Source organism: Uranotaenia lowii, chromosome 2, assembly GCF_029784155.1.
Source record: "Uranotaenia lowii strain MFRU-FL chromosome 2, ASM2978415v1, whole genome shotgun sequence".
Lineage (NCBI taxonomy): Eukaryota > Metazoa > Arthropoda > Insecta > Diptera > Culicidae > Uranotaenia > Uranotaenia lowii.
Window position 1 is genome coordinate 306051678 of NC_073692.1, and position 16981 is coordinate 306068658.

The 16981-nt window shown below is 40.5% G+C and overlaps 1 protein-coding gene across 1 annotated transcript; it reads left to right on the forward strand.

The window, feature by feature from the left end:
* Positions 1-582: 582 nt before the first annotated feature.
* LOC129742850 (uncharacterized) lies at positions 583-5868 on the forward strand. Its single transcript, XM_055734787.1, has one exon. It carries the CDS (start codon positions 583-585, stop codon positions 5866-5868), a length of 5286 nt encoding a protein of 1761 aa, XP_055590762.1.
* Positions 5869-16981: the final 11113 nt, after the last annotated feature.

Here is a 16981-nt window from a genome sequence, read left to right on the forward strand (position 1 = left end):
CTGCCGAAGCTATATTAAAATACAAATACTACATCCAATCATTATCCTTGCCATAACACCCTGCTAAACTGATCAATCCGAGTCAACCGAAATATTTTGGAATAAACCGAGGCGCACCAATTTTATTTGCGTAGTTCGAGGAGCAGCTGTACTCCCACGCATTTCGAGCTTCATTTTCTGGATTTTGGATACCTATACCTGTAGAGAGGCGCAACTGAATTTTCTTGAAAGTAAGTTAAGCTCTACAGAGTATATGTTCTAGTCGAAGCTTTAAGAATTTGGAAACTACAACATTATTATTTTGCCCACAACACCACTTGTCTGATCGATACCGAGGTTAATCATCAATCTTCACGCGTAAACGAGGGCTTTTGGAAGCGTTACTCCAGGCGCTAAATTCACATCGCGCACTGCCATTCAAGTTTTGGATTGGGAGGAGCCTACCTGTAGAGGAGTGTAGTACTAAGTTTTTTAAAGTAAGTTAAGCTCTACAGTGTATGTTCCTTGCCGAAGCTAGAGTCAGAATTGAATCCTAACACCGTGCATTTTCTCCTGTGAATTTTGTGTGAGTGAACTACAACCATGGCTACGACATCCGCTTCCAGTTTGTCATCGAAAAATCCACCGCTGCGCAATCTACAAACAAAGGTGAAGGCGTTGATGGAGATGTTTAAATCAATAACCATTTTTGCAAGCACTCTGGGGGAAGTTACTTCAGCTCAACAAATCCAGGTTAGACTGGAGAAACTGGACGATTTATGGGATCGGATCAACGACGCGCTGATCGAGGTTGAGATGCACGAAGAGTACTCGTCGAAAGAAGCAACATGTTCCAATATACGGCAGGATTTCACCACGAAGTACTACAACGCCAAGGCATCTATGTTGGAACGCATCAAGGAACTGGAAGGAGGTGCCAGTGTTCTACATTCCACCCGTATGATGGACTCGTCAATTCAACCAACCATCGAGCATGTCAGGCTACCGCAAATTAAGTTGCAAACGTTCGACGGTGACATCGACCAGTGGCTGAGCTTCCGGGACCTGTACTTATCCCTGATCCATACCAAGACAGACTTACCGGAGGTTGAGAAGTTCCACTACCTGAAGGGCTGTCTCACCGGCGAGGCGCGGGCTCTCATCGATCCGTTGGCGCTTACGAGGGCGAACTATTCAGTAGCTTGGGACATCCTAATGGCCAGGTACAACGACAGCAAGGTGTTGAAGCGCAGGCAGGTTGGAAACCTATTTAAACTTCCCAAGGTGGCTAAGGAGTCGGCCGTCGATATTCAGGCACTACTGGAAGGATTCGAGCGCGTCGTACAAACCCTGGACCAATTGGTGAAACCGGAAGAATATAAGGACCTGTTGTTGCTGGAAATGTTGTGCTCCAGACTGGATCCAATAACACGTCGTGCATGGGAAGAGCACAGTGCTCATCAGGACCAGGACAAGGTGGTAGATTTAACCCAATTTCTCCAAACCCGCGTGAAAATCTTGGCATCGCTTCCACCTAAGGCTCACGATAACAAGCAGGAAGGTTTTCAATGGCAGAAGAAACCCAACGTCGCCAGAACAAGTCACAGCGCAGCACAGATGATGGCCGGAAGTTGCATCGCTTGTCCGGAATCCCATTTGTTGTACACCTGTCCTACGTTCCTGAAGTTGAGTGCATCCGCTCGAGACAAGCTGCTGCGACAAAATTCTCTCTGCAGAAACTGTTTTCGGCGTGGTCATCAAGCTTCGGACTGCAGATCGAACCAGGTTTGTCGCAAATGCAAAGGAAAACACCATACGCTAGTCTGCTTTCGCGTCGACAGTGCAGGAAACAACTATACACGTCCATCGCAACCTTTCGCATCTTCTGCCAATAGTAATCAATCCGCTTCAGCAACCACCTCAGCCGCCAACTCAGGATCCGTTTCATCGAACATGGCAAGGAATCATTCCTCAACCGTTCTGTTAGCTACAGCTGTCGTCTTAGTGGAAGACGATGCAGGCAAGGTGTTCCAGGCAAGGGCTTTATTGGACTCAGGCTCCGAATGCAACTTCATGACAGAAGGGCTCTGTCAACTTATGAAGGTGTCTCGAAAACGGTCGAACATTTCTGTTCTTGGAATCGGTCAATCAAATACCACGGTCAAGCATCAGGTGTCAGCGGTCGTACGGTCAAGAACATCGGACTTTTCTCGGCCGATGGATTTCTTGTTATTACCCAAGGTTACCGCGGATCTACCGACAACAAACGTGACGGTTTCTACGTGGAAATTCCCGCAGGGCGTGGAACTAGCAGATCCAGCGTTTTTCAAATCAACATCATTGGATATGGTGCTAGGAATACAGCACTTCTTTTCATTTTTCCCGAGTCAGACCAAGATTCCGTTGGGCGAAGGTTTACCCATGCTGATTGAGTCAGTGTTTGGCTGGTTGGTGACAGGTTCGGTAGAAAGTCAAGCTTCTTCGTCGCGCATCATCTGTAATACGGCCTCCAAGGTGGATCTGGATGAACTTCTTACTCGTTTTTGGTCTTGTGAGGAGATAGGGTCTCCGAACAATTATTCCCCGGAAGAGCAACGCTGCGAGGCGCAGTTTGCTCTAACCAAGTACAGAAGTTCTACTGGGCGATACACCGTAGCACTACCGAAGGACGAAAAGATATTGGCAACCATTGGCGAGTCGCGGGAGATGGCTTTCCGTCGGCTTCAATCCCTGGAACGTAGACTGGAAAAGGAACCAGAGCTACGTCAACACTACCACGGTTTTATGGCAGAATACCTGGAGCTAGGGCACATGCGCAGGGCGAATGTGGGTCCCGAGAAACGTGTGTATCTTCCTCATCACCCGGTCATAAAGCAGGCAAGCACAACAACCAAGGTGCGCGTTGTGTTTGATGCTTCATCCAAGAGCAGTAGCGGTATATCCTTGAACGATGCCTTATTGGTTGGACCCGTAATCCAGGACGAGCTTCGAGCTCTGATAATGCGTTGTCGGATGAAACGAGTCATGATTATAGCGGACATAGAGAAGATGTTTCGACAGATCGGTATATGCGAAGCTGATATGCCCCTGCAAAGCATCCTTTGGAGAACGGATACGAAGAAGGAGGTTGAAACTTACGAGTTGGCAACCGTGACGTATGGCACGAAACCGGCGCCATTTCTAGCGACCAGAACGTTGAAACAGCTGGCGAACGATGAGAGCAATCGATTCCCAAGCGCATCTAAGGCGTTGGTTGATGACGTCTACATGGACGATGTTATCACAGGCACCGATACAGAGAGCGATGCAATCAAATTGTGCGCAGAACTTATCAAATTGGCAGACAGTGGTGGTTTCCGTCTTAGGAAGTTCGCATCCAACTCAGCAGCAGCTTTAAGAGAGGTTAAAATCGAGGATCTTGCCCTCCCGCAAACCAACGAGATCAATTTGGATCCTGATCCATCGGTGAAAACATTAGGACTGGTCTGGCAGCCACATAAGGACTATTTTCGCTTCAACTTCACCATTGAACAAATTGCGGTAAGGGAAAGGTTGTCTAAACGAAAAATCCTATCAGCTATCGCTATGCTATTCGACCCGCTCGGTCTCGTAGGAGCAGTTACAACGAGCGCAAAAATCTTCATGCAGCGTTTATGGCGACTGCAGAAGGACGGGAAAACCCTCGGTTGGGATCATCCAGTTCCGATTGATGTAGAAGAAGAATGGCGAAGTTTCCATGGGCAGTTATCAATCCTGAATAACCTGAAAATCCAGCGATGTGCAGTTTTACCAGACGCAGTCAATGTGGAGCTGCATTTCTTCTCGGATGCGTCCGAGCGTGCGTATGGAGCATGCGCTTACGTCAAGAGTATCGACACACATGGAAGGTCTCTCGTATGTTTGCTAGCAGCGAAATCGAAGGTAGCACCGTTAAAGTCCCAATCCATTCCGAGGCTAGAGCTGTGTGGAGCGCTTTTGTCGGCGGAATTATCAGTTAAGGTACGCGAAGCGTTGAAATTGGAGGTCGACATGCATTTCTGGACAGATTCTACGTGTGTTCTTCAATGGTTGAAGGCAATTCCTGCGACGTGGTCCACTTTCGTAGCTAACCGTGTTGCGAAAATCCAAACGATTACGGAAAACTGTACTTGGAGACATGTTCCTGGCTTGCAAAATCCAGCAGACCTTATCTCACGGGGTATGGACCCAAATCAGATAGAGGGATGCAGTCTTTGGTGGAAGGGCCCTGAATGGTTAGGGCAAAATCATTATCCGGAGCAACCAGGCACCTTGGAGTCTCAAATAGCAGAAGAGGAAATTCGTCGTACCGCACATCCAACCACCAGTCGAGTATCAGACTTCAGTGAAGACTATGTTCGAAGGTTTTCGTCATTTACCAAACTAATACGCAGTACCGCTTATTGGATGCGGCTCATGCGTATTCTTAAGAAATCTGAGGAAAACTGCAAAAACTTACTAACCGTCGAAGAATTGGAACAAGCAGAATTTTCTATCATCCGCTGCATCCAGCAAGAATCATTTCCTGCTGAGTGGAAGGCGTTAATGAAAAACGAAAACGTACATCGAAGTTCACCACTTAAATGGTTTACCCCACGAATATCATCAGAAGGACTAATTCGCGTGGGAGGCAGATTAGGAAGATCCATGGAATCGGAAAATACGAAGCACCCCATTGTGCTACCAGCTAAACACCCGTTTACTAAGATGTTATTCGAGTACTATCACATCAAGCTACTTCATGCTGGTTCTCAACTACTGCTAAGCACAGTGAGACTAAAGTATTGGCCACTTGGTGGCAGGAATGTTCCACGACAGGTTGTGCATAATTGCATGAAATGCTTTCGAGCGAAACCCAGCCCTATTGAGCAGTTTATGGGAGAACTACCTCAAGCACGTGTCACCGTAGCTCGAGCATTTCTAAGGACAGGCGTCGACTATTTTGGCCCAGTATACATTCGGCCAGCTCCAAGAAAACCAGCGGTTAAGGCATACGTATCAGTCTTTATTTGCCTGTGTACGAAGGCTGTACACCTAGAACTCGTGTCCGATTTATCCACAGAACGTTTTCTCCAAGCTTTACGACGATTCATCGGTAGAAGAGGATACTGTTCGGACATCTATTCGGACAATGGGACGAACTTTGTTGGAGCACGGAATTACCTGCGTGAAATCCTCAAATTGCTGCGCAACGATCACCACAAGGAAGCAGTTTCGAAGGAGTGTGCGAACAACAATATCCAATGGCACTTTATACCCCCAGGAGCACCTCACTTCGGAGGACTCTGGGAAGCAGCAGTCAGATCAGCCAAAAAACATCTTTTGAAGGTGCTAGGAGAGAACGCGGTTTCATTTGAGGACATGACTACGCTTCTGGTGCAAGTAGAGAACTGCCTCAACTCCAGACCAATTACAGCGTTAACGGATGATCCTGATAATCTCGAGCCTCTAACACCGGGGCATTTTCTTATTGGGGAACCCCTACAACAAATACCTGAGAGAGATGTTCGCGAGGTACCCTTGAATAGGTTGAACAACAATCAAACGTTGCAGAAAAGAATCCAGCACTTTTGGGATCGTTGGCGAGTTGAATATCTGACTCAACTTCAAGGGTGGTTCAAAAGATGGAAGACACCAATTGAAATCAAGATCGGGCAGCTAGTTGTCATCAAGGATGATAACTTACCACCAAGTCGTTGGAAGATGGGACGAGTAGATCGAGTTTTTCCAGGACCTGATGGAGTCGTAAGGGTCGTTACTTTGAAGACTGCAGCAGGACTATCCACGCGTCCAGTCGAAAAGCTTTGTGTTTTACCAGCGTCGTCTCAACCAGATTACAAGCAGCCTAGCTTCTCGGAGAAAGATCAGTAGCACCCACCCGTTGTGTTCGCGAGGTTTCTTTCTTTCTTTTCAGAAATACGAGCGATTTCAGGATGGGCCGGGATGTTGGTAGACTAGCTATGGACCCTAGACACGTTGCTGCGAAGGTCGATGGTCGAAAACCCACGAAGCAGAAGGTCTTGAGGAAGCGTTTAATGACGAGTGCAACAGCTGATCTTCAAACCTTAGTTCGAGAAGAGAAACATAAAAATGAAGAAAAACCCGCTTGAAGGTTCACCATTTTAAATTATTATTATATCCAGTATCAGTAGTCTTAAGAGCGATTTGGCACAGGTCATATGAGACCCCGTTAAAAATTGAATAATTTGCCTAAATATATGTTTAATGTAGTTTCGTAGTTAATAAATTCGTTTCAAAGTAGTGTGTTTTTTAAGCCAGAATAAATGTGTAGCTTTTGTAAATAAATTGTGTGCCTTACTTCAACGATCGGAGTTTTTACTTACCGTCACCGGAGAGATTGCTATCATCACAAGGGACAACCCAACACCCCCCACGGAAGACTCAACCCAACCAGGAGCCCAAGGTTTGTCCCACGGAAATTCCCTCCATACAGTCCACTGCAAGGTCCAAGCAGGGTTTGGACCGCACCCCAACAACTCGCTTTCAATTTCAGTTAGAGATCCTCTGACACAATATGATTTGGTAAATGTACAAACAGCTTATCACGGATATCAATCCAAAGCTCTGGGAAAGTGCTGCTGGTGTTAAAATATCTTCTAATTGTGCAGCGAGAAGCAGTTTCATCTGGCAAAGGCAACATTACCCAGATGTTTCTATTTTTCTCGTCCATGCTTAGCGAGTCTGTGTATTGTAGTAGGTACAGTTACCAGCTGCCGAAGCTGGTTTCGGAGCATGAATAATTCATCTCCGTTAAACTCGCCTGAATAATGAATGAATTACAAAATTATATGTTGTAAGCAATCTGTTTGTATCTTGGAGTGTTTTTCGCTTGTTTAGGTTTTGGAAATGTGCTGGGCTGATGGGAAATTTTCCTCTCGCTTATAATCGCGAGAAAAAAAAAACCCATTCGAAGAAAATTTTCACGCCGTTTCGTGATGAGAAGGTCGGCTGACAGGTTTCTACGTAATGCCACCGGGATTGAGGTAGATTAGCCTAATGGGATATTCCTTGATGTAGGTTATCGGTCTGTCTGTACCACAATTTGTGAGGCTCCGAAGAAGGAGCTATAGTAAATAATTCGATTTATAATTTGCATCGTTTTTACCACTTATTACGTACGTTACCTAAATTACCTCATCTAAACGAGAGTCTACTAAATTAAAGAAAAGGAAGCTGAGCCAGAAGTATCATCTTGAAAAGGTTGGAATTCCAATTAGGTCCTGCCGCAGCTTTTCCTCCCGAATGAGTGAGTATAGCAAATTTCATTGAGTATTGTGATTATTTTTGACATCGCAGAATTGCAGACAGGTGCTCAAGATGGGATCAAGTCAAGCACTGGTTCTTTAAATAAAAAAATGTCACTCCTGAACTTCATCGTGAGCTGAGGAGATTTTCACAGATTTAGCAAATTAATCAGTTGATATTATGATTTGTTATCTGCTATCGAATATTGATTTTAAACTGTGATTGCAAATTCTAAATGGATTCTGATTTTGATTTTCAAAACTAATTTCTGAATACCAATTCATAATTCTGCTATTAAAATTTAATTCTGAAATCTGAATCTAATCTTGAATTATGATTCTGAAGTCGAAATCTGAATTTTAAATTTTGATTCAGAACTCTGATTGATTTTTTTGCATACCTTCAAACAACAGCAGCATAATGTAATAAAGTTATCATTTGTTGATTACAAAATGATATTGACATAGTTTCTCACATCAGTGCGGGGAGAAACATGAGGAAGCTTCGTGTACAATACAAGCAGCAAGCAGGTGTTTGTATTGCACTGGTGAAGCATCTCATGCTCTCTCAGCGTGTCCAAAGTACATATCGCGCCGGGAAAAAATCAAGGCTTCTTTGAAAACTCGCTCTCAAAAATCATACAGAGACATGCTGATGAAGTCTTTGCCAATCGTCTCAGAAAACCAGTTTGGCCTTCTAAATGACTATGAGTCCGAAGGGGAGGATCCTTGTGAAGGAACATCAACTGGGCCATTTGTTAAAAATAATGTTTCACAGGCTACAAAAAGGAAACGTACAACTAACAAACAACCCCTATTAGCTGCCAGCAAAATTAAAACTAAAAGAAATCCTCAAAGTGGAAATAGTAATTCTCCCCCTCCTATTCAGAATCCTCCGGGTTTTAATCCGTCCCCGAAGGACTTCCCTCCACTTTCTGGGAAATCAAAACCCCAGGCTTCCCTTCAGAATTCAGGCCCATCAGTAGTTAACAGGAATGCAACAATTCCCAGAGAAACTGCATCTGAGCCATCGTCGAATGTGTAGAGAATAACAGTACGTGTAGAGGATGATAGACGGAATAATTTATAAATCAGTTATATCCATAACTTGATAATGTTTTATTGATATTTTCTCAGTGTCTGTGGTACATATTTGGATCTTTGAGTTTGAAAAAGGAGCGTGTATGAAAAGAAAGAGAAGGTTGTATTGAATTTCAAGAAGAAAGAGAAACAAGTAGATGGGATCAGTCTATTAACTAATCTTTACACGAACGGACCGTTTTGTAGTTGCTGCGTAATATATTTGAGTGAAATAGTGATTAAAAGAAAAGATCTAGAAAGGATCACGACAGAATGGTTTTCCCAGCTTTTCGGCTGATGGTAAGATGAAATTTTCGGAAATTGTTGCGTTCATCCTGGACTTTTTCAGCGTACCTGCAGGATGGAGGACTATGATCAATATTTTTGTACCCCTTTTGAGAGAAATTTTAAAAAAGAAAGCTCTCACCATGACCCTCATTTCAGAAACAATTTCTCTTGATGGCTAATTCATTCAATGAGGGAAGAGAAATAGTTTCTGTATTACAATGGAACTGCAGAAGTATTCTACCAAAATTATACTCTTTTCAAGCTTTGGTACACAATTTGAATTGTGATGTGTTCGCCTTATGCGAAACTTGGCTTTCTCCTAACGTAGATTTCAACTTCCACAGCCACAACATAATTCGCCTGGACCGTGATGGTCAAAGAGGGGGTGGTGTTCTTTTGGGGATCAAGAAATGCCACTCTTTCTATCGTATTCCACTACAACCATCTCCAGGTATTGAAGTCGTTAGTTGCCAAGCTAGAATAAAAGGTCAAGACCTTTGTCTAGCCTCGGTTTATATTCCGCCAAATTCAAGCGTGAGCCGGAACCAATTGGCGAATATCATTTCACTTCTCCCAGAACCCCGGCTTGTTCTGGGAGATTTTAACTCCCATGGCGTGGGCTGGGGTAGCTCACGTGATGATGATCGTGCTAACATTATTTATGAGCTGTGCGACGACTTCAACATGACTGTCTTAAACAATGGGGAAGTGACTCGAATTAATGGATCCCAATCACAGCATAGTATTTTAGACCTTTCTTTAGCTTCTTCCTCTCTGAGTTTGGATTGTACGTGGAAGGTAATCCAAGACCCTCAGGGAAGCGATCATTTGCCTATCAATATTTCTATCATCAGTGGTCGTAGTCCACCCGAAGAAATCAATATTCCTTATGACCTCACAAGGAATATAGATTGGAAAAAGTATGCATCGGGTGTCATTGAAGCCATCGACTCAACGGACGAACTGCCTCCGGAGGCAGAGTACAGTTTCATTTCCGGGACAATTGTGGACTGCGCAATCGGGGCACAGGTCAGACGAAATATGAATTCGACGATACAAAAACGGCCTCCCACTCCGTGGTGGGATGGAGACTGCTCACGTGCGCGAGGAGAAAAGTGCAAGGCGTTTGTCGAGTTTCGCAGAACCGGATTGCCAGAGAAGTTCCAACGTTACTTGGCCTTGGAACGCAAGTTCAAGAACTTGATCAGGGGCAAGAAACGTGGGTACTGGCGGCGATTCGTGGATGGGTTATCTCGAGAAACGTCTCTGCACACGCTTTGGAGAACAGCACGAAACATGCGAAATCACACACCTTCGAACGAAAGTGAGGTGCCCGGACGCAGCACCAGCTCAGAAAAACTATCGGGATACAGAGAATAGTTCCGAAACGGAGGATAAATTCTCGATGGTCGAACTTTCACTTGCGCTCTGGTCTTGCAACAATTAAGCTCCCGGACTGGATAGAATCAAATTCAACTTGTTGAAGAATCTGCCAGATACCGCTAAAAAACGCTTGTTGAATTTATTCAATAAGTGTTTGGAACTGAACATTGTTCCGCATGACTGGAGACAAGTGAAAGTCATCGCCATCCAAAAACCGGGAAAACCAGCTTCTGAGTACAATTCGTATAGGCCGATTGCTATGCTCTCGTGTCTCCGGAAATTGCTCGAAAAAATGATTCTCTTTCGGCTGGACAAATGGGTTGAATCAAACAACCTGTTGTCCAGTACACAATTTGGATTCCGTAGAGGCAAGGGTACGAACGACTGTCTAGCATTACTTTCATCAGACATTCAATTGGCGTTTGCCCAAAAAGAGCAGATGGGGGCAGTATTTCTGGACATCAAAGGGGCATTCGATTCGGTGTCCATAGAAGTGCTATCAAGTAATCTTAACTCTTGCGGACTTTCACCAATATTGAACAATTTTCTATACAACCTGTTGTCTGAAAAAATCATGCATTTTAGTCATGGAGAAACCAACGTTGAACGTGCTTGTATCGCACAAAATTGCACGCTACGACAGCTTGCGGATGACTGTGTTGTTCACATCACAGGTAAAACAGACACTCAAATAAAACCTCCTTTGCAAGAAACTCTAAATAACTTATCACATTGGGCCAGGAATCTAGGTATCGAGTTTTCACCTAGTAAAACCGAGTTAGTAGTTTTTTCAAGGAAGCATTCCCCTCCTCAAATAGAGCTCCTTATGATGGGTAGAACTCTAACTCAATCTCTTAGTTTTAAATATTTGGGTGTCTGGTTCGACTCTAAATGCCTCTGGGGAAAACATATTAGGTACTTGACTCAAAAATGCCAAAAGAGAATCAATTTTCTTCGAACGATTACTGGAACCTGGTGGGGTGCTCATCCACAGGACCTCATCAGGTTATACCAAACAACGATACTGTCGGTCATAGAATACGGAAGCTTTTGCTTTGGGTCCGCCGCGGATACCCACTTGATTAAACTAGAACGAATACAGTATCGTTGTTTGCGTATTGCCATGGGTTGTATGCAGTCGACACATACGATGTGTCTCGAAGTACTGGCGGGAGTAATGCCGTTGAAAAATCGATTCTTCGATTTATCGCTACGTTTCCTAATTCGAAGTGAAACTATGAATCCTTTGGTGATAGAAAATTTGAAAAGGCTTATGAATATTAATTCGCAAGTAAAATATGTAAATAATTATAAAACTTTTAGTCAATTAGAAATAAATCCTTCTTTATTAAATTCGGACACGAGTCACTTTTACCCGAGTAGCAGTTCCTTGATAAGATTCGATCTGTCCATGACCGCTGACATCCGTGGAATACCAGATCACGTCCGACCCAACATTATTCCTTCAATCTTTGCTTCAAAAGTACGTGAAATTGATCCTTTAAAAATGTTCTTTACTGATGGTTCTAGAATCGACAACGCGACTGGCTTCGCAGTGTATAATGAGGGCTTTGAAGCTTCGTTCAAGCTTCGAGAGCCATGCTCCGTTTACACTGCTGAGCTAGCCGCTATTTACTGCACCTTGGAACACATTCGCACTCTGCCCGTAGACCACTATTTCATCTATTCGGATAGTCTCAGCTCCGTTGAGGCGATTCGATCGATGAAACTGATGAAGCGCTCTTCCCATTTTTTGCTGGAAATTTCAGGGATATTGGGCGCTTTGATCGAAAATTCGTACAGGATTACCTTAGCTTGGATCCCGTCTCATTGTCTTATTCAAGGCAATGAGAATGCGGACTCATTGGCTAAGGTGGGCGCGTTACAAGGTGAAATCTTTGAGAGGATAATAACTTACAATGAATATTTTTCAATACCTCGCACTTTAGCGATTAACGCTTGGCAGTCTAGCTGGGACAATGGCACAAAGGGACGTTGGCTCCATACGATTATCCCTAAGGTTCCGACGAAGGCATGGTTTAAGCATTTTAACATGAGTCGCGATTTCATTCGCGTGGTTTCTCGGCTCATGTCAAATCACTGCCGGCTTGACGCGCATTTGTTTCGTATACAACTAGTTACAAGCAATGTTTGTGTTTGGCAGTGATGGCTACCACGACATTGATCATGTTGTGTGGACGTTGTAGTATATATAGTTGAAAAACAAATTTAATAAATATAAAAAAAGGATTGAAAATAAAAATTAAAAGAGTTAATATTTATCTCAGTAACTGCTTATTCAAAAAGTACACAATTAAAACGCGATTGATTATTTGCCTTTTAGTATGTGGAAGCGAACAGATGAATTCGGCAACACAATTCGATCGTGCTGTTCTGACAACTGAACGAGAACGCATATGGTCGAATCCGTTAATTGTTTAACCGTTAAACGTCTTCTTTCCCTACGGTTTTAAAGATAGGCTTAAACAAACGAGTGAAAGAAAGGCACGATCCGTCTCTCTCTCTCACTCAAGTACGAATGACACAACGCGGCTTGCTTGGTGACTTTAGATCAGTTTGTTGGATTATTTTGCGGAGTATAGGCGGGTTTATGGAACTCGCATTTTGTGCCATTTTTGGCGAGCACAAAATGAAAAAAAAAAATTAAATCACTACAATGGCGCAGTCGGTAGCTATCAATACGCTACAAATAGGTAAGAGTGGATTAAAGAATGTAACCGTTCGTTACTTCAAATAATTAAATGTTTCTTCGACCCATTTTTAAATTCAACTACATCCCTGGTGAGATACTCGCCAAAACAAATCGTCGCTCACGGGTTCCGTCCATTTTACCTCCCAACCATAATCCCGCACGCGGAGACTTCTCTCCCGAGAGATGCCCAGGGGCGTCGGATGAACACTTTTTTGTTACTGCGAGGAAGTGTTATCGACCAATCAACGTCGTACACGTCCAATAAAGTTGATGACGTAATGGTTGGTGCGACGGTTGGATGAATTTTGTAAAACTTGCTAACATGTTGGCCTAGCAAGTGCAGGTCTTTCCGTTCGTGAACGTCCCAGAGCCAAGTAGTGCGCGTCGTGTGTTAGAGTTTAGAGTAAATTTAAAAGTTGAATTTGTTAAAGTGGTGTGATGAAAACTAAATTAAATTACTAAATTACAGGTTAAAAAAGCTAAACAAAACGAGACGTTCACAAATAAAAATCTATTAGTCGATACAAACGGAAAATTAAAAAGTGTCTAACATGCATAAAAGAGGTGTTAGCGAAAATAGTACGTTACATGCGGTAGTTGTGTTAAAATTAAAACTAAAATTAAGTCTTTCTATACTAGGCAGCTACAACTAAAGCTTAAAAATTATAACAAGCAACAAGTTAAAAGACATTAAACCGTTTTATTTGTAAAAGGTAACAGTAAAAAGTTAAACTTGGAAAATGTGAAAAAACATGTGTTCTATAAAACAATCTTTATTATATTACACAGCTAAAAATCCTAAAAACGGTACAACAAGAAACTGTGAAACACATTAAAACAAAGCTACATAGAAAAAGGTAAAATTTGTAAAAAGCATACATGTATATTGCAAATTGTGAAAATAATAATTGTAACAAAACACGTGGTAAAAAAGTATGACGTCACAGGTTTGTAATCACTCTGTGTAGGTCCAGAGGGACATAAAAATCCAACGTCCTACCGACGACCTAACCTCACTCAAGGTCACGCAACAACCGAGGCATCAACCCGAGTGGTATCAACAACATTTTGACTCCGTTTCGGGACGCCGAAACGGGTTCGAATTTGCCGAAGAAGCTGCCTGCGGAGCAAATAATCTGCATAGACCGGAGCCTTGAAAAGTGTTGCAAAACTGCACTTACATCAAACGAAGAAAACCGCAAGTATAAAAAATAGTGACGTCTCATATTTAGGGCCCATGCTATCAATAAACCACAGCATTGTAATTTGTAAAATTAGCCCGCCTGTGTTAGTATTTATTTGGTGGGATTTACAGCCACTTTTTGCTTGATCGTTAAAATTCCCGTTGTCCCATGCCTCCCTCTGAGATGTTCCACTGAAAGTTCTGCATTTTGGTCTCTGACAATTGTCAAACAATTATTTTCGTATCGTCCGACACCGGTTGGTAACATGCGAGGTACCACTCGTATTTGTAGCATTGATTTGTTCCCCGCTTTATGGACATCCCTCTTTGAGTTTTAATTGGAGCTCAAGAGGAAGCAGCCCGTTGTGTATCCCACTGCATACGACCCTGAGTCTCAAGAGATCCCACAAAAACCACCCCTATTTTGAATCACCCACCCGCTGAGCAACCGCGAGTTACAAGAATAATGGGGAAACGGAAAAAGTGAAGAAATTTATGAACGGAAAAGTGAAAAAAAACCTTAAAGCTGGAAGATGAAACATCATTGGAAAATATGATTTTGACCTAAAATATTCACAATTCAAATAAAATCATGCCAGAAAATGGAAGAAAAAGTTAGTGAAAAAAATATGCAGAAAAAAAGTGGAGATAACAGATTGTTAAAATGATGACAAAAGAATAAAAGGAATTAAATGATGCAAAAAAAAAGAATGCTAAAAAAAAAAATAGAAAACGTTAAAAAAAATGAAGATGAAAAAAAAGAGGATGCAAAAAAAAAGAGACTGCAAAAAAAAGAGGATACAAAGAAAAGAGGATGCAAAAAAAAGAAGGTGCAAGAAGAAAGGATGGATGAACGAAAAATGATGCAAAAAAAAAGATGATGCAAGAAAAAGAAAGAAGAACAGAGATGCAAAAAAAAAAATGTTGCAATAAATTCACAATTAAACAAGTTATGCAAAAAAAAGATGATGCAAAAAAAAAGATGATGCAAAAAAAACACGATGCAAAAAAAAAAGATGTTGCAAAAAAATAGAGAAAGCAAAGAAAAGTTATGCAAAAAAAATTGAAGTTCAACAAAGGACGCAAGGATAATTATGCAAATATAAAAAAAAATGAAGTAAAAAAAAAACAAGAAAGGGAAAAAAAAGAAAGATGAACCGATAATGGAAATAGAAAATGTATAAAGAACAGAAAATCATAGAAAATGGATACAAGGAAGAACATGAAATACAACAGATAGTGCTAAAAAAAAGATCAAAAGCAAAGGTAAAAAAAATTAATAAAAAGCAGGATGGGTGAATAGTGAAATAAATTGGAAAAGAAACCTTACCCGATTGCCATTTTCACATGGGAAAAAAAAATAAAACAATTGATACACAAATGAGAAAGAAAGCAACGAAATGAAATCTTGTGAAAAAATTTTGTAAAAACGGACGAAAAAAATCAAATTCTGAAATATATCATGGAACCATTTAATCAGAAAATATTGAAATTAAGTGAGACCGAAGTGAGATCTTTATAAAGTGAAAGTTTAAGTAATAAAAAAAAATAATACATGACGGAAAAAGAGTCCGGGATGAAAACAAAACAATATCAATACATCACGGGTTAAAAAAAAGGATAAAGATAGACGCACATCCAGAACAGTTTGCAAAACAGTTCTCACTTTTTGAATTATTTGACTTGACTTTGACTGAAAAAAAATAACCATCTTTAAAAAAAATGTTTAAGGAACGTACAAGTTCGAGAAAAAAAGTTTAAAAAAAATTGACAAGCAAAAGTGGCAAACAGTTAAATTACGGTGAAATTTAAACTTAACTAAAAAGACATCGGGAAAATCTAAAGAAATTCAGAATTTACTAAAAAAAAAGAGGCAGAAACGGTAACTAAGATCAAAGGAAATGAAATACACACACACAAAGAAAAAGAAAAATGTGCTTGTTTAAAGGATGTCTGAATAAAGAAAAGAGAAAGCGATAGAATAAATCAAAATGTTGTAGGACAAAAATAAAAAGCAGTTAAAAAAAAGAAGAGAAAAAAAATATTTTCAAAACATATATAAAATAAAAGAAAAAAAATAAATTAGGAATTTGGAAAATATATATTTGCATTATACAAATAAGTATTTCTTTTAAAGTAGATTTATGAAAAATGCAACCAAATACAAATTTCAAAAACCAAGATAAAACAATTTAGTCTGACAATATTACATTACAAAAAAAACGAAATTGAAAAGTGAGATTAAAAAAAAAAAAAAAAAGTTTTAATACAGAAGAGAAAGTAGAAAAACAGAAATAAGGAATGAAAAACAAAATTGTACACGTAACTTAAAAAAATGGATAATAGAATAATATGCGTTAAAGAACCATTGAATAAGCGGAAATTATGAACTATAAAAAAAGAATTTCAATTAAATTCTTACTTTTTTTAATGATTTGGCAAGTTTAAGATAGCAACGAATGTAAACAAAAAGTATATAATTTACATATTAACATGAAATGATTCACTGAAAAAAAAAAGGAAATTTATATGTAAATAAATCCAAGTGTTTTATGTGAAGTGTGGAAAATTGAAACAAAATAGCTTGAGAAAACGAAAATAAATTACAAAAAGTAATATTTAAAGAAAATATTGAACATGGTGCGGAAAGATTTTTTTTTGTAATTTGTCAACAAAAAAAAACCGCAATGACGGGGTGAATAAAACTAAAAAAAAATATATATAAACAAAAAAAAAAAATAAGGAAAAGGAGACGATAAAATTGAAATTGAAGAGGGGATTAAAGAATAAACTAAGATGAAAAATTATATAAGGGCGATACTAAAAGATGGTTAAAATAAACGGTTATGGAATATATTTGTATAAGTAAGTCATAAACATATTTAAAAAAAGATCAATAGTTGTATATTTAAAAAGTTACTTTGAAGAATGAGCAATCGAGAAAATTATAAAATAAAATAAAAATGAGGTAAAACAAAAACTCAAAACAAAAAGCAATTAAATATTATTAAATATAAAAGGCTTAGAGAATATGGAAAACAGAAGGAAAAAAATCATCTAATTACCCGGAAA